We start from the raw sequence: 18,331 nt of genomic DNA on the forward strand, positions 1-18,331 counted from the left end.
ACGATGAGCAACTATCATGCATACTGAAATAAAAATGATGGAAAGAACTGTGGATTCTGTAAATCAGAAGCAAAACCAGAAGTTGCTAAAAAGTTCAGGTCTGGCAGCATCTGTCAGTGACCCAAAACCAGATCTGAAATGTTAACTTCGATTCCTCTTTACACATGCTGCCAGGCTTGCTGAGCGTTCCCAGCAACTTCTGTTTTTCTTTCTGAAATAAAAGTGGTTTGACCATCGGAAGATCTGGCTTTTAGCTATACATATTAATTTCACTGAACAGCCCTAATACATATTACGGGTCAATGCATTTCATGTCTACATTTAATCAAACATCAAACACCTCAATGCAAAGCTATAGTGTTCCTCCTTTCCCAAAGTTTGCAATTTTAAGGAAAAAAAATTATTGGCTGCCTTGCTTGGTTTCTGTCCAATAAGTGGATGCAAACAGTACTCCATCTCCAGTGTGACTTCCCAGAATGTTCATTTGCATGAGTTCTTTCCTGATCCAGCCCTATACCATCTATAGCATGGTTAGATACTGCTTACTTTGTACCACAACATGCCCAGCCTATTACTATTCATTCTTGATTGCACTCAATTTCTTCAGTTAGCTTCAAGTTACTCCAATCAATCAAGCTGACCATAACAGTTCCAGTCACCACAGGCTATTGGTTTTTAGTCACATTATGTAAAATTTTAGCAAATAATCAATAATCTAGGAAGTAAAACACAATTACCACTGTTGGGCAGGGCTCAAACTAACTTGGCAGGGGGTAGGATCCAAACAGAATGTTTGGTAAGGGGAGATGAATGGCTAGATTTAGAAGAAACAGTGAGTCAAGGAGGAACACGAATTATAGGCCAGTTAAGGTACGAGGAAGTTTGGCAAGGTTGGATGGTATTTGTTTTAACATGAGGAGTTCTACAATCAGACAAATTGTGGGGAAAAATTAAAACATAGGAGTATGATATAACTGCTATCACTGAGACATGGTTGGCATTTCAATATTCCCGATATAGAATCTTCACATGACACATGAAAGGGGAGGGTTGTCACAATACTGATCTGGGAATCATTTGCAGCAGTAAGGAGAATTGTATCTCAGAACACTCGTGAAATGAATCCATATGGTTAAAACTTGAAACCAAGAGAAGCAATGTGATTACTTCTGGGAATATATTATAGGCCCCTTTAACAGTCTGAAATAAATAGAATAGCAGATATGTAGGCAGATTTCAGATAACTGTCGAAGTATTAGGGTAATGATAGAAGGGGATTTCAACTTCCACAACACTGATTGGGGTAGATATAGTGTGAAAGGATTAAAAGGAGCACAATTCCTAAAATGCATTCAGGAGAACATTGTAAGCTGGTTTATAAAAGGCTCCACAAGACAGGTCGCAGTCTTGAACTTGATTTTAGTTAGTGAAGCCAGGCAAGTCATATGGTTGAAGTATCATGGGGCAGTATTCTGCAGACACCGATCACAACTCTATTAGATTCAAGACTTAAGGAAAAGGACAAAGAGGGGCCCACAATCAAAGTTCTAAACTGGGTGATGGTCGATTTTAATTAGCCCTAATACGATTTGGCTCGAGTGGATTGGGAGCAGATACTTAATAAATCTGTGTCAGAGAATGAGTCACATACAAGGAGGAACTAGGGAGTACTGAGCCAACATGTTTGAATAAAGTATAGGACCAACAAATACAGCAAATCTTAGGTATCAAGTGCTAAACAGAATTGGATAAAGGGAAAAAAAAAGAGAGGCTGATGGCAGACAGAATGCTCAAAACAGAAGCCCTAAGAGGAATACACAAGATGAAAAGGAATACTTAAAAAGGAAGGTAGAAAAGCAAAAGTGGGGCATGAAAAGATAATGACAGTTAATAAAGCAAAATCAAGCGATTTTACAAGTACATTAAAGGATAAAAGAATAACTAGGGAAAGAGTAGGGCTCATTAAGAACTACAGTGGTAACTTGCACATGGAGTCTGGAGACATAAGCAGGGTTTTAAATGAATACTTTCTGTTAGCGCTCACTACTGAGTGGGATGTTGTGAGCACAGAAATCAGGGAGAGGATATAATAAGTTAGCAAAGACAGGAGGTTCTGAGTGATCTGGCAGATTCAAAAGTAAACTGATGTCCATCATAAGATAAAACATATCCAAGGCTGGTGAAAGAAGCAATGGAGGGAATACCAGGGGCACAGAGAATAATTTTCAATCCTTCTGACCATATGAGGGGGAGAGCCAATGTGACACTGTTTTCAAGAAGGGAGCAAGAGATAAACTAGGAAACTGCAAGTCAATTAGATTAATCTCAGTGGTGAGGAAACTACTGGAATTAATTTTGAAGGACAGAATTAATCTGCAGTTGGAGAGGCAGGGATTAATCAATAACAGTCAGCATGGTTTTGTTAAGGGGTGGTCATGACTGAACAACTTGATTTAATTTTTTGAAGAGGTGACCAGGTGCATAGATGAGGGCAATATATTGATGTAGTTCACATGGACATCAGTAAAGCACTGAATAAGGACCCAAATGACAGACTGATAGTGAAGATAAGAGCTCTTGGGATCCAAGGAAATTTAGCTAATTAGATCCAGAATTGGCTGGTGATAAGGAACAGAGGTGATGTTCAAAGGATGTTCTTGTACTAGAAGCCTGCATTCAGTGGGGTTCTGTAATGTTTATGGTATATATTAATGACTCAGGTTTGAATGTAGAGTAATGATCAGCAAGTTGGTGGATGATATGAAAATTGATGGGGTGGTAAACAGCAAGGAGGATAGCCTTCCATGATGGTAGGATACTGATATATACAGGAGGACTGGTCAGATGGTTTGATCAGTGGTAATGGAATTCAAGCTGGATAACTGAGAGGTAGGACAAACAAGGCAACAGAATACATGATGAATGTCAGAAATCTAGGAAGCCCTGATTATCAGAGGGATTGTGTTGTCCATGTACACAGGTCCCTTAAGCTAGCGGGTTGGTAGTGGTTAAAAAAGCATGTGGGTTACAGTTAGCTGAGGCAGAAAGCTTAAGAGCAGGGAAATTATGCTAGTAAAAAGGTGATGGGTGATAGCTAGAGTATGGTGCTTCAATGAACTTTGCTGACGCTGTTGTATCATTGGTCTTTACAGAAGCGTTGACATAGTTTAACTGCAGTGTATAGCAAATTTTAAGTTAAAAGTAGCAATAGAGATCTCTTTCAAGCAAATCAAAACCTGAGATGGAGCAATTGTACAACAAGTGACTGAGCAATCCCAATGCCAGCTTAAAATTATGTATATTTAAAATGACTGTGATAGTAAGTAAATAAGTTCATTTATCCCACATGCCCACCATCATAACCTTTGAACTGTAGCAAGGCAGGGGGTTAGATAACCAACAGGATGTATTGTGTTGTCTCTTCTGACTGGATCAAATATTTGGTCAGGGAAATCAAAGTTACAGTCACAGTGCTGGGAGGATATGTAAATTAGGGGTTGATAATTCTGATATAGGGTGGATTTGGATAACCCAATGTCTTATACATGTTTTGCCATACATGCAGAGTTCAGAGGAAGAAGTTGTAAGGAAAGCTATTGCAACACCACGAAGAGAGGAGGAAACCAATTAAGAACAATGAGCATGGGACCCCAGAATACAAGGATAGTTTGGTTTAAATTTCATTTTTTTACTTGCAATTGTTCAGACAGCTCTAAAGGTAACAGAGCCAATGCAAGATGATTAGAGACATAAAGCACTTGTCAGATCTGAAGTTCATGAAACAGAGAATCCTTACGACAATCACAGACAGAGAATTCTCGGGTATGGCTATCTTGGGGCAATTACTGGCTAAGGACCAAAATGGGGAGGGGCACCATTGTAAGGAGATACTGAAATGGAGATCATGGATACCTGGTGTAAAAACCAACCTGGTGTAAAACTTAAGAGAAACCTCTCTGACAAAGAGAATCAATTCAAAGATCTAATCAATAGTAGACAGGGTGAGGAAGAGAGACATGATGATGAGATCTGAGGAATTAGATGGAAAAATCTAATTAAAGTCAAAGCAGCTGATCAAATGAATGTTTTGTGATTGCTATTGTTATGGACCAGGCCAGACCTCCTTAAAACATTTCAAGACCCTAACTTTTCTACTTATTTTAAGCAGAGGTGAGGTGGATATTCCAGGAGTGATGCAGTTGGCCCAATCACTCAGTTTTAAAGAAAACAGAGTTTATTTACAGGTGAACAAAAGAGAACCGAATATAGAAAAATATCGCAACCTTTGAGAAGATTTGTAGCTCAGGTTGACAATAAGTATTAAGTTAGCTTGCTGAGTTGGAAGGTTTGTTTTCAGATGTTTCATCACCATGACTAGGTTACATCATCAGTGAGTGTCTCCGGTGAGGCACTGGTGGTATGTACCAAGTCTGTTTATAGGTCTTGGTTTCTTAAGGTGGGTGATGTCATTTCCAGCTCTTTTTTCAAAAGTAGATGGGATCTAAGTCGATGTGTTGATTGATGGAGTTCTAGTTAGAATGCCGTGCCTCTAACAATTCTCATGCGTGTCTTTGTTTTGCCTGTCCAAGGATGTGTGTGTGTTGTCCCAGTCAAACTGGTGTCCTTCTTTGTCTGTATGTATTGAAATTAGTGATAATGGGTCGTGTCTTCTAAGGTCACTCAGTTCGAACAAGACACCTAGCTCTTGCACTTTTTTGGAGTATGACATGGTGACACACTAATGACAATCTACTGTTGCTATCTGGCTCATACCAACAAACTTGAAAAAAGATCTTAATTGTCTCTATTTCATTACTGCAATTGATGCCAACTAAAGATCAGGCAACAAGAAGTGTTCCTATGCATTCAATTCTGTTTGAAAAAAACATGGAATATCATGGCAAATTCCAAGTCAAATTGTAGCTAAACCTGAACAGCTGAGTTAATAACAGAATTCCAAAGCAAGAGCATACCAGACTCAAAACTGGATTCTCTCCAACATGTTGCCAGACCAGAGGTCCTCCAACACCTTTTTTAGTCAACAAGCAAATAAGGCACAATTCGATTGGAGTAACTTCTCTGATTGTGCCCATTATCTCAGAGAACATGTAAATAGATAATTTTAGGTCAGATTAAAGCTACCATGCTAGATTTTTCTGCAACAAAGCATGGAACCAAGACTACTATTAAATTTGGTCTTAGTATTACACTCCATTTCGCTGAAACTGCTGTATGCTGATAATGATAGAGGAAAGAAAACAGGGATCTGAGTAAACAAAGCAATCCTCACTCAAATTAGACTGATGATTTGGGAAACTAAATCAGTTTAATTACTGTCAAGGAAGAACTAGAGAGGGAAAGAGAGATTGGAAGGAGACCAAGAAAAGGTTAAACAAATTTTGAATGATATCTTTAAACCCTCCAATATCTGAAACGTTACCCGATACTACATTTGCAATTGTGGACATTCAATGCTAGACTCTTGGTTGACATTTATCATACAGTTAAAAAGTTTTTGCTTGAAATGACAAAGATTAACTTCTTGTAGCTAGTTTACTTCCTATCTTTCAGGGATTAAATTCCCTACAGTATGGAAACAGACCCTTCAGCCCAACAAGTCCACACCAACCCTCCGAAGAGTAACCCACCCAGACCCAATCTCCTTTACTATATTTACCCCTACTAATGCATATATCAGTATGGACACCTCACCTCCCGGAGGAAACCCACATAGACATGGAGAGAATGTGCAAACGCCACACAGGCACAGTCTCCCAAGGCAGGTCCCTGGCATTGTGAGGCAGCAGTGCTTTCCACTGAGTGACCGTGCCAACCATCAACTGTGCAAATATAGCAGCATTACAATCTTTTATGCATTTCAATGGAGAGATGGACAGTAATATGTCACAATGCTAACAGCCAAACGAGAACACAAATTGTAGATATTGTATTCAAACTTAATTGCACATTTCCGTCTCATTTGAAGTTGCTAGAGCATTTACACACAACAGAAATTACCATTAGCATCACCATTATTTGACAGTAGAATCATTATTTGGCCAGTTCTGTTTGCTAGGAAAGTTAATCAGCTTAACGAAAGCAAACTTTGACCAAATTCCATTTGCTTCATGAGCTATCAAGAACCTGTTGGAGGCAAATGCTATGGGCCCTGACAATATTCTAGCAATAGCACTGAAGACTGGTGCTCCAGAACTTGCCAATCGCTTAGCCAAGCTCTTCGAGAACAGTTAGGACACTGGAATCTATCTGACAATATGGAAAATTGCCCAGCTATGTCCTGTATGCAACCAGCAGAACAAATGCAACTCAGCCAATTACTGCCCCAGTCATTTCTCGATCATTAGTGAAGTGATGGAAGGTGTCATCAACAGTGGTATCAAGTGCTCAGCGATGGGTTCTGCCAGGACCAGTCAGCTCCTGACCTCATTATAGCTCGGTTCAACTATGAGCAACAGCACAGAATTCCAGAGGTGAAGCAAGTGACAGTCTTTGACATCAAAGCAGCATTCAACTCAGTGTGACATCAAGGTGCCCTAGCAAAACTGGAACAATGGATATCAGGGAATAAACTCTTTACTGGTTGGCGAGAAACCTGACAGAGAAAGATGTGGCTGTTAGACATCAGTCATCTCAGCTCCATGACACCTCTGCAGGCGTTGCTAATGTCCTAGGCCCATCCATCTTCAGCTGTTTCAATGACCTTCCCTCCATCATAAGGTCAGAGTGGGGAAGTTTGCACAATGTTCAGCACCATTCGTGACACCTCATAATGAAAGAGTCTATAGGCAAATACAAGATCTGAACAATATCTAGGCTTGGACTAACAAACAGAAGAAACATGCGTCATCTACATGTGCCACACAGTCATTGTAGCTATTTTGCTCCCACAACAGTGTTAAAGTTATTCAAAGATTTTGGTTTAAAAATGATAATGGGCTAGCAATAAACACCCAAGTCTGTTAGCTAGATGACATGCGGATGAAACAGTGGCTGAGTGTGTTCCTATAATGCTGTACCTTTTTAAACACCAAAGATTGGGTGGTTAAGGCAGCATTTAGCATGCTTGCCTTCATTGCTCAGAGTTGGGATGTTATGTTCATGCTGTGCAGGACGTTGGTGAGGCCGTTTCTGGAGCACTATGTCCAGTTCTGGTCACCCAATTATAGGAAGGATCTCATTAAACTGGAGGGGGTTCAGAAGAGATTTGCCAGAATGTTGCTGGGAATGGAAGGTTTGTGTTATGAGCAGAGGCTGGACAGGCTAGGGCCTTGTTCACTGGGATACAGGTTGAATTTTCTAAAATAATGAGGGATATAGATAAGGTGAATATCAAGGGTCTTTGCCTAGGGTGGGGGAGGATTACAAGACTGGGGGCATATTTTTCAAGTGAGAGGATAAAAGATTTTAAAAAGACATGAGGAACAATTTGCTTTTTTTTAAAAACACAGAGGGTGGTTTGTGTGTGGAATGAACTTTGAGGGGAAGTGGTGGATACAGGTACAGTTACTACAATTAAAAAACAAGTACAATACATAAGTAAGAAATGTTTGGAGAGGTATGGGTCAAGCACAAACAGGCAGGACTCATTTAGTTTGGGATTATAGTTGTCAAGGGCTGGTTGGACCAAAGGGTCTGTTTGACTTCACAGTCAAGTTCACAAAGCCGTCAAAGCCAATATAAACTGAAGCTACAGTGCACCAGTTATACAAGGCACTGATCAGACAGCTTATGGTATCAAGCTTCAAATATATCAACAACTACTCGCATCTAGTTACTTGGTGAGCATTCTATCACACACCTGGTGGGAGTTTCATAGACTTCCACTTTGCAGAAAATAGAAGAAAAGGACAATATAGGGTACCACCTAAAAAGAGACATTTGAAATATCTATTTGATGTTGTATCAGAAACAAAATGCATGATACTTCCTGTGGCAAACTTCTGCAATGCACACTGGAACTTTCTCTCCAAAGCAAAAAAAAATCCATAACATAAGTACAGCATAAAATAAAAATAGGAAACTGAATTATACATCTCAGAACATTGCTCATTTTTTTCTCAATACCAAGAACAAAACAACTGAGAATTTACGATTCGCTTTGAATTTAACACCAAAATACAAAGCTGAGAAATACTTGAACGCTACCAACTAGTTGAATTAAATAACTCCTCTAATAGTCCCTGTACAATGAATTGTCATAAGCCTATTTTGTGCATAACTTACAAGCAGGAAAAATAGCTTGGTACAATGTCTAAAAGTTTGCATGGATGCCAGATCATTAAATATATTTAAGGAGGAGTTAGTTAGATTTTTGACTGACAAAGAATCAAATTATGGAGTTCAGCCTTCAATTACATCAGCATTGGTTATATGGAAATGCAAAGCAGGCTTGAGGGGTTATATGGCTTCATCCTGCTGCTAATTTGTGTGTTCTTGTATAACAGTAAGCTGAGTTTTCAGAGAAAGAGAAAAAAAATCAAAATAATCAGACCTTGATTAAAACTTGTATATCACTTCAGCATTTAAAAAGGTTTTCACCCAGCACCATTTATAATTGAGTTTAAAGAAAATAACAAGTGAACCTGTTGTCAGTGGGTGCAAATGGTAGAATGCTGCTGGAGCAACAGGGCAGGCATTTTACTTTTTCTTAGCAGGGTAACTGACGTTTCCAGTGTCAAATTTACATTAAATATTACATTAAGCTTTTACACTGCATTTTTCTATTTTTCAAATATGATTAAAACTATTGTCATAATACAATTGTAATTTAGAATTAAAATATCTTCAATGCTGTAAATATCAGCAGAATTCTCAACCAAATTCCCAAAGAAAATACTCTGTTCCATTGCAGTTAAATGTTTATATATGTATGCAGATTGTGACCTAAAGCCATTGATTTTAAACAAAGTATTTTTTAAATGACCTGGCTTTTATACATCCGTTCATTTTATAGCAATAAAGTACAAAATATAACTAATGCTAAGATGCAAGTTTAAGTTTTACATAGTCTTAAAAATCTGCCAATAAAAATAAATAATTAATGCATCTGATTAGTGCAAAGTAAATACTCACATTCCTCAGATCCTACATTTAGTGTGTTGGGTGTATGTTCCCGAGCAATAGACATAGGTGATATTTTTCTTGCCAAAGGTGTTTCATTTTGTACAGCAGCAGTAACAGTGGCACTTGCTAAAATACTGGTAACATTTTTAGGTACAGCTGTCCCAACATCCATCTCTTCTGGCTCTGAATCAGAGTGGAGCGGATTACTAAAACTGAGGGGTGCCACATTCATACCAGTGTCATCAGTGTCCAGAGCCAAATGCTGAATTTCAGTTCTGTCTTTTGATGTCTCAGCTGGTACAGCAGATGCTTGGGAAGAATGGCTTTGAGTATTACAGAGTTTATCACCAGTAGATGTGCTAAATGCAGTTGGTGGACATTCATGGCTTGCCTTGTTCCACATAGCATGAGCTCTTTCCTTCAGTGGCAACTGTACTGGTCTCAAGACAACATCAGAACTCCTCCCTTCTTGAGCAGCATCCATGTGACGAACATCCATCTCTGAAACTGCAGAAATTTGTCCACCACTTGGTTCCACAGGTTTATTGGTTTCCTCATTCTTAACTGCTGACGTAGGCTTCACTTTACTTGATGATACTCTGTTCAAACAGCTGCTTCCAGCAGGTGGGGACACTTCAAAACTTTTGGGTCCCTCTTGGAGTGGTATTTTCTTTATTTCAATACTCAGTTTTCTTTCCAGCTTTTTTTCAATAGGGTCAATGTGCACAGCACAATTTTCATTCTGTTTGTAGGTATCCAAAGTTTTGTTGTAATTTTCATTAAGGTCTGTGGGAGGTGGCGTTGTAAATGAGTGCACCACTGGCTTAGGATGGTAGCGGTCATTGTCTTGCCACACTGTAGTAACAGCTGGGTAGGCAGACGGAGGGGAAGGAGTGAGGATAGGTGGTACAGGTTGGGGCTCTGGAGGCTGTAATATTTCTTCTTTTGCATCTCCTTCCAACAGGCAGCTAACGGAAGTTATTATTGGTTGGGTGGTGGGAAAAATATATAAGAAAAAATAAAAAGGGTTAGATTGTAGCACCACTTAAAAATAGAGATGTATTAATTCAATCTGCAAAGGCAAACAAACTGGACTCAAAACAGAACCAAGTATGAAGAGCTGTGAACAGAATTAAGGACTCATCACTGCTGACATTTTTGATAGCATAGGTTTCAAAGATGGTCTCTTTTTACTTTGCTAAGTAAAAGACAAACAAATATTTATACTAAAACTCAAACATATTGTGAGCTGCATATATAAAATACTGCAAATTTGTATACTGGTCAATTTCAACTTTTCTCTCCTAGCTATAAATTATAGTTCCTGGCTGCTGCTTTTTCTTCTGCAGTTCAAAGAAATTAAGAACTAAATAAGCTATCAAAAAGCATTCAAGAATTTGTTCATCCGGCCTGGATTTAATTTGATCTTTAAATAAAAAAATGTGATCTGAAAATGCAATATCAAATTTCTTCATGTGGCAATACTTCGCTGTCATTATCCTCAAAGAACTCAATAATTTGCTATCACACTTTGTAACACATTGAATCACATCCTCTTACCTTATCCTCTGTATGATAAAGCTATAAAAACCCATTGTACCATTTTGCACAATGGCATAAAGTAAAAACAGAAGTCCACCTCCAGGTGCTATGGCTACACTTTCACAAAAATCAAGTCCCTCTCTGTACTTAATGACCACAAATGCCATGAGGTGGAAAATGTGTGTTCAATACACACCATTTGAGCAATCAGAAAGGAAACAAAACACAATACAAAAACAAGTATTCAACCAAAATGACCAGTAGTTAACAACTTCAAAAGTTAATCATTAAACAGCACAAAGCCAACATAGAAATTATGATAGAAATGAAACTTCAAATGCTTTTGCCTAACATCTAACAGTATTGACTTTTAACTTTCCAGCTGGGAAAGCTGCAGGTGATGATGGCATCCTGCCTGAACTCAAAAATGAAAAATACAGTACATGTAGAAAACCGACAAAAATTCTGTCCCTGTTGGAGGTAAAAAGGAGAGTGTTCTGGGTTATGCATGAGGCAATGACTGTGACTTTACACAAGAGCAAGGAAACGCACCGAATGAAAGAGTTTTCATTCCTTGCTAAGCCAACGGTGCCTGTGCTGGCTCAACCATTTCCAGATCAGATGGGTGACAGCCAAATACCTAAAAAGATCTATGGTGAACGGGTCAATTTCTGGGCGTTCATAATTCTACTACAAGGTTACCCACCTGCCTGATGCATGAAGATTGGCATTGACAACTGTGACGTTTGTAGGCTGACTACTAGGAAAGACACTGGAAGTGACAAGCAGAAATGAAATTGTTTAGTGTTAAGTATTTAGTACCTCCATGCAATTAATTAAGAGAGTATGTGCAAACTTTAAATACTTAAATAGTAGCAGCAATGGTGTATTTGTTTCTTCAGTATATTCTATTTGACTGCCCAGTAAATTTGATTGTCACTTTCTAAAGTGAAGAAAAACATGACAGCATGGGAAAAGCACTCTGTTCACTCCCTGCATAGTTAGTACTGTAACTGAAATGAGTCAAGTTCAAAATATGCAAAATACTGTGAATGCTGGAAATGTGAAATAAAGCAAAGTGCTAGAGAAACTCAACAGGTCTGGAGAGTTAAACAGAACAAGTGTTTCAAGTTGAATATGACTTCTTTAGAACTGAAACGGATCAGAAAATTATGTATTTTATGCTGTAAACAGGGGTCAGGAGAAACAGACTGAAGGGTTGCAAATGATGGTGAAGAGAAGATAAAAGATGTAAAAAAGGTATAAATGATATTATGAAAAGGAGAAAAATGGTTCCACTAAGCAGAGCGCAAAAGTCAACAAGACCCAGTCTGTGGGTGTCAGTGAATAAAACAAAAATTGAGGATACAGAGATGATGCTCTGAATTTGTGGAATTCAATACTAAGTACTGGAGACTATAAATTGCCTAAGCGGAAATGAGATGTGGTTCCCCTGGCTGTGCTTTGATAGAACAGTGTAGCAGGCGGAGGATAGGAATGTTTGCATGGGAATGTAGTGCTTTACTGATATGTCAAGGTTGGAGTCATTCTAAAATGACAAAGCATTGGTGTTGCACAAAGCGATCATCCAGGCTATGTTTGGCTGTACCAACGTAAAGAAGGCCACACCGTGAGCAGTGAATACAGTGGACAAGATTGGAATTAGTTCAAGCAAGCCTCTGCTTCACCTGGATGGTGTGTCTGGAGCCTTTGACAGTGAGGAAAGAGATGATTAAATTAGCAAGTATTACATCTACTGTGACTGCACATGTTGGTGCCATGGGGAGTAAGCAAGTGTGTTGCAAAGAGGCAGAGGCAGAGGCAGAGCCAGAGCGAGTGACAGGAGCAGAGTGAGGCAGGGCAAGTCAGAGAGAGATCGTCAGTTCACTTTCTCTGTCCACAGATGCTGCCAGACTTGCTGTGTTTCTCCAGCACTTTGTTTATATTTATACTGAAAAGGTACTACATAATCAATTTCAGTAACAAAGTTTGGACACATATGAAAGTAAAGCCACAGCTTGCAAGGTCACAAATAAAATTGTGAGTGATGAGAGTCTTTTTATAGCGTCCTATGATCCAAAGTATGAAGTAATATCTAACAGCAGCTGGAATGCAATGTGTCCTGAGCAATTAATACAAGTTAGTTGTCTGAACTTATCTATAGGGGTCCAAAATGCAAGTAATTAATGCTGTTGTGTCAGAGTAAAGTAGCAAGTTCAAATAAAACCACAATGGTCCGAAAACCAGAAAATGTTGGCAATACACAGAATAGAAATAAATCTAAAGAGAAAATTAAAAACAGGCCAAAGTTTTTATCAAAATACTGAAATCAAAGCTACTAGGAGATAAAGGAAATATTATTCGGGTGGGTTTAAACTAGCTCAGCAGGGAGATGGGAACCTGTGGTGTAGTTCCATTGCACAGGAGGATGAGAGTAGGGAGGGCATGGAAAGTGTTTCACAGTCACAGGAGTGTGCTGACAGACAGCAAGCTGGTTTGAAGTGTGTCCATTTCAACGCCAGAAGTATCCATAATAAGGTAGGTGAGCGTGCAGCATGGATAGGTAGCTGGGATTTCGATGTTTTGGCCATTTCAGAGACATGGATAGAGCAGGGTCATGAATGGATGTTGCCGGTTTCAGGGTTTAGATCTTTCGTTAAGAACAGGGAAGGTGATAAAAGAGGAGGAGGTGTGGCTTTGTGAGCCAAGGACAGTATAACAGTGGCTGAAAGAACTTTTGATAAGGACTCATCTACTGAGGTGGTATGGGCTGAGGTTAGAAGTAGGAGGGGAGATGTCACACTACTGGGAGTTTTTTAAAAAATAGGCCTCCACAAAGTTCCAGGGATGTGGAGGAGAGGATCGGCAAAACAATTCTGGGTAGGAGTGAAAGAAACAGCGGTCATTATGGGGGCCTTAACTTCCCTAAAATTGACTGGAAATGCTGTAACTCTAGTATGTTGGATGGACCAGTTTTTGTCGAAATGTGTGCAACAGGATTTCCTGACACAGTATGTCGAAAGGCCAACAAAAGGGGAGACCACACTGGATCCGGTACTTGGTAATGAACCAGACCAGGTGTTTGATTTAGTGGTAGGTGAGCACTGTGGAGAGAGTGACCATAATTCGGTTATGTTTAGCTCAGTGATGGAAAGAGATAGGTACATGCCACAGGGCAAGAGTTATCAAAATGCAGGGGATGGGGACAACTGAAATGTGGAGCTGGTTTAAGAAACAGGTATCACGTGCCCTTGATAGGTATGTCCCCGTCAGGCAGAGAGGAAGTGATAAGCTAAGGGAACTGTGGTTTACTAAAGAAATTGCATCTCTTGTTAAATGGAAGAGAGAGGCTGATGTGACGTTGAGACTAAATGCTTCAACTGAGGCGATGGCGGGTTACAGATTAGCTAGGAAGGACTTAAAGAGAGAGTTAACAAAAGCAAGGAGGGGACATGAGCGGTCTTTAGCAGGTAAAATAAAAGAGAACCCTAAAGCTTTCTGTCGGTACGTGAGGAATAAAAAGGATGATTAGGTTAGGAATGGGGCAGTCAAAGACGGAAGTGCAAAGTTGTGTGTGGCCCTGTGGAGATCGGAGAGGTGGTAAATGAATATTTCTCATTTATTTTCACTAGAAAAAAAGGATAATATTGTAGTGGAGAAGACTGAGATATGGGCTATTAGACTAGAAAGGATTGAGGTTAGTAAGGAGCATGTGTTATCAATTCTAGAAGGTGTGAAGGTGGATAAGTCCCCTGGGCCAGATAGGATTTATCAAAGGAATCTCTGGGAAACTAGGGAGGAGATGGCAGGGCCTTTGACCTTGATCTGAGTCATCATTGTCTACAGGTTTATTACTATTAAACTATAGAATTGGGCTGAGAGGTGACAAATGGAGGTCAATGCAGATAAATGTGAGGTGATTCACTTTGGTAAGAATAACAGGAAGGCAGAATACAGGATCAATGGAAAGATTCTTGATAGTATGGATGTGCAGAGGAATCTTGGCATCCCTGATAGCTGCTACCCAGGTTGCTAGTACTGTGAAAGCGGCATACGGTGTGTTTGATTTTATTGGTGGAGGGGTTGAGTTCCGGAGCTGTGAAGTCAAACTGCAACTGTACAAAACGCTAGTGTGGCCTCACTTGGAATACTGTGTACAGTTCTGGTCGCCCCATCACAGGAAAGATGTGGAAGCATTGCAAAAAGGTGCAGAGGAGATTTACCAGGATGTTGCCTAGTCTGAAGCAAAGGTCTTGAGAAAAGGCTGAGAGACTTGGAGGGAAGAAGGCTAAGAGGGGATTTAATTGAGACATACAAGATGATCAGAGGATTTGATAGGGTGAACAGTGAGAGTCTTTTTCTTCGGATGATGACGTCAGCTTGTACGAGGAGACATAGCTGCAAATTGAGAGGTGATAGAATTAAGACAGATGTCAAAGGCAGGTTCTTTACTCAGGGAGTGGTAAAGGCATGGAATGCCCTGCCTGCCACAGTCGGGGCATTTAATCAGTCCTTGGGTAAGCATATGGATGATGATGGGATCGTGCAGGGGAATGGGCTTAGTTAGTTCACAGGTCGGCGCAACATCGAGGACCAAAGGGCCTGTTCTGCGTTGTGTTGTTCTGTTAAAATACAGAAATCAATAAAAGGAGCAATAGAGTAACAGCTATTAAATCAGCTCCTCAATTAAAAGCAAATCAGTTGAGTCCCTTTAAAATATCTCAGGAATATTTAGCAATTTTTTTTCTGTTACATAGGAATACACCCTTCACTGCAAGATATTGCTTTATTTGGAACTATATGGGTATTTACAACTATGGAGTTCATGCCTTTCCTCTGGTCTATTGTGTCGTTAAACTCAATGAACTAGGATATCAAATTTCTAAAACCTGAAATTTAGACTCATACAACCTCATCTCTTGAGAAGCCAATTTTCTCGACGAAGGAAATGGATGACTTTAACCTATAAAACGTCTCAAAGGCCATGGAAGATTGACCGCAGCTAAATACACTTGGTTTGACTACAGTGAGGCATGTATAAACTGTACAGTGCCGTATGTCAGATTTTTGTGCACTTGGATCATCAACAATTAGTACAGCATCTGAGCAGAAAGTAACAATCAGCCTGCTGACTGGTTCCTTTCAATGTTTTTCTCGGAAGTATATCAGAAACAATCAAATTTCTCACCATTTCACACTCTTTCCAAGACAAATGCTAATCTCCATTTCAGGAAAGTGAAGTAATTGAAACATGGTTGAAACAGACATAATTATAATTTTTTTGCGATGATTAACAAAAAAAAATTAAAGTCTCCTGCTCACCTCTTCATGTGAGCAGGAGACTTATCGAAATGTCAATGAATAAGGTGAATTTATAAATGCAATTACCATTTCTTATTAATAAAAGGAAACATCAACTTAAACATTTTTGAATAACAAAAAGATATATCAAGAGGTTCCAAAATTACATATACACCACTACTGCATGGCTGACAACGAAGTAATGTGAAGAATGAAATAAGGAAAGTCTACATAAAGGACATTTTAGTAACAGGAACTTGTAAGTGGTTTGCCTTGTCCATGCAAATATTTTCAGAGAACAAAAATGACTAATCGGACCAGAGTAAATCAGATTTTATCAAAAACATTGTTAGTGAAAATTTATTGGAGACAATGATTTTATCCTTTGACTTTGCAGTTTACTTATTAAAACAAATAATCTAACTATACACCATGAACAACAGCCACCCTCCTATTTCTGTGGACAATCGCTTCAGTTTTCCAAATATTTATTTGGTTGACATTTCTGTTCAAGCAGTAGAATAACTTAGAGACAGTGGTGGCAGGCAGCCTACCAGAGAAAAGCAAGCAGGCTTTGGTGATGGGATAGCACATGGGTTTCCAAAACTGAAATCAGAGAGAGTTGAAAAGGGTGGCAAGCAAAATTTCCCAGAGTCAAGGCTGAAATCAGTGGTGAGAAAGCAACGTGAATGGCAAGTGCCAAAGCTCAGAAAAGTGACTCAGCTAAGCTTGGATATGAAACAACCAGTGTGACAGCACATAGGCAATTGAGGGAAGCTGGGCTGTTGCAGAGATAAAAGCGAAATGTGAAAGCTGATCCGAAACCAAAGGCAACACATAGGCCTCTGCACTTCCATGGCTAAGATAAATATTTGGGTGAACAGAGATGATACAAGGGGACAGAAACCAATTTTGGAGATTCCCTTACTACTTTTGAAATATGACATGCAGGAAAGAGAAAATATAATGGTATTTGGGAAATTTAGTTCATTATTAGTTAATTTAGACTGAATTGTACCTTTCCCTCAGAGTAACTGCATAAAGAGTTATATCTACTGATTTTAAAGAGAGCATGGTTGAGTTGTACAGAGGATAATATGTCAGACTTTATTTCTAGTTGACTTGCACCTAATTCATAGCAATAGATACAAGTAGGGACCAGCCAGATGTGTGATCTGATCACGATCCCATCAACTCTGGTGCAGAACATTTAACTGGGAATATTAAGCTAATATCACACAGACTTGTCTACCCTTCTTAACTACCTTTCCCTCATGACCAACTGTTTCATGAATGTGCTATCCTGAATTGCTTAAACTCTAATGTGATACCAAAAGACGACTATGAGGAGTGTTTATGGGGATTTTTGCAAGTATTTGGACCAGCATCATTACGGAGGGATAGTCTCTTGGGTTTTCGGACAGGTTAAGTTATTCGGTATTCTGTTCTCTTTTGTTTCTGTTTCTTTTTCATTCAGAACATTACCCAGCACATTATTTCTCTCTCCTCTTGAAGACTATTTTAAAAATTTAATGTAGTAAATGCCTTTAAGGGGCTAGGTCAACATTATGAATCTCAGTAGTTCAGAAGGTGCTTGAAATATAATAGCTTTAGTTGTTTGATTGATTAAACAGTAACGAAGCAACCAAAACAAGTTATTCTTTGAAGTGCTTGGAAATATGAAGACGATATGATGGCCTGCTTTAAGAGAAGTTAATTCTTGACATTTTGCACTCAAAGTGGTAAATCAGTGGTTTTGGAAACTTGGCAGGGAATCTAAATTAAATATTTTTCAATTATATAAATTCATAGTCATACAATGTTGGAGGTTATTAAAATATACCAAAGTTCAAATAAATTGAGATGACAATGACTTAATTTCTAACTATTAAGTAGCAAGCAACTTTTAATTGAGAAGGAAAGGCTTTTTAGAATAAATTTCTCATTAAAATTTAAGTCTTGTGGTCTGTGCCTGAACTCTGCTGGTTTCCTGCATCCTGTTCAATTTCATCACTGCTTTAACTTGTTGCTGCTTATTCAGCCATCAAATCTGATGCGCAACATTGCATGTACATGTTCCAGTACCACAATTCCATTAAGGCTGTCTTGAGTAAACCTTAAAGTATTATTAGCATTGCCTTGAAGAATTGTAATTACCCCCACCTCAATAACATTTTCTTTAAAATTAGTTGAGAGAATATTGGACATTTTAACAGCAGTAACTTGGTAGCAGTTTGCTTTGCCCATCTGTATTTTCAGAGGGGAAAATAACTATTGAGACCACAGCAAACCAGATTTACTGTTAAAATGGACAACAATACCATGAGTTTCTCACAAATGGAAAGTAGGAGAAAAACAGGTTTAGTTGGATTGATTTGAAACATTTTCCTCATATATTCGTTTG

The 18,331-nt window shown here is 39.0% G+C and overlaps 1 protein-coding gene across 4 annotated transcripts in view; it reads right to left on the reverse strand.

The window, feature by feature from the left end:
• The window catches only part of LOC140466882 (tyrosine-protein phosphatase non-receptor type 12-like), a 129,908-nt gene that overhangs the window by 22,105 nt on the left and 89,472 nt on the right, over positions 1 to 18,331 (reverse strand). For 3 of the 4 annotated variants that reach the window (XM_072562652.1, XM_072562654.1, XM_072562651.1), the window contains exons 13-14: positions 11,333 to 11,398; positions 9,094 to 10,052 (exon numbers count right to left, since the gene is read on the reverse strand). In XM_072562652.1, coding sequence (XP_072418753.1) covers positions 9,094 to 10,052; positions 11,333 to 11,398 — 1,025 coding nt within the window. The remainder of the gene's footprint in view (positions 1 to 9,093; positions 10,053 to 11,332; positions 11,399 to 18,331) is intronic. The other variant, XM_072562653.1, reaches the window with a different exon arrangement.

The sequence above is a fragment of the Chiloscyllium punctatum genome, chromosome 44 (genome assembly GCF_047496795.1).
Source record: "Chiloscyllium punctatum isolate Juve2018m chromosome 44, sChiPun1.3, whole genome shotgun sequence".
In the NCBI taxonomy this organism is placed as follows: domain Eukaryota; kingdom Metazoa; phylum Chordata; class Chondrichthyes; order Orectolobiformes; family Hemiscylliidae; genus Chiloscyllium; species Chiloscyllium punctatum.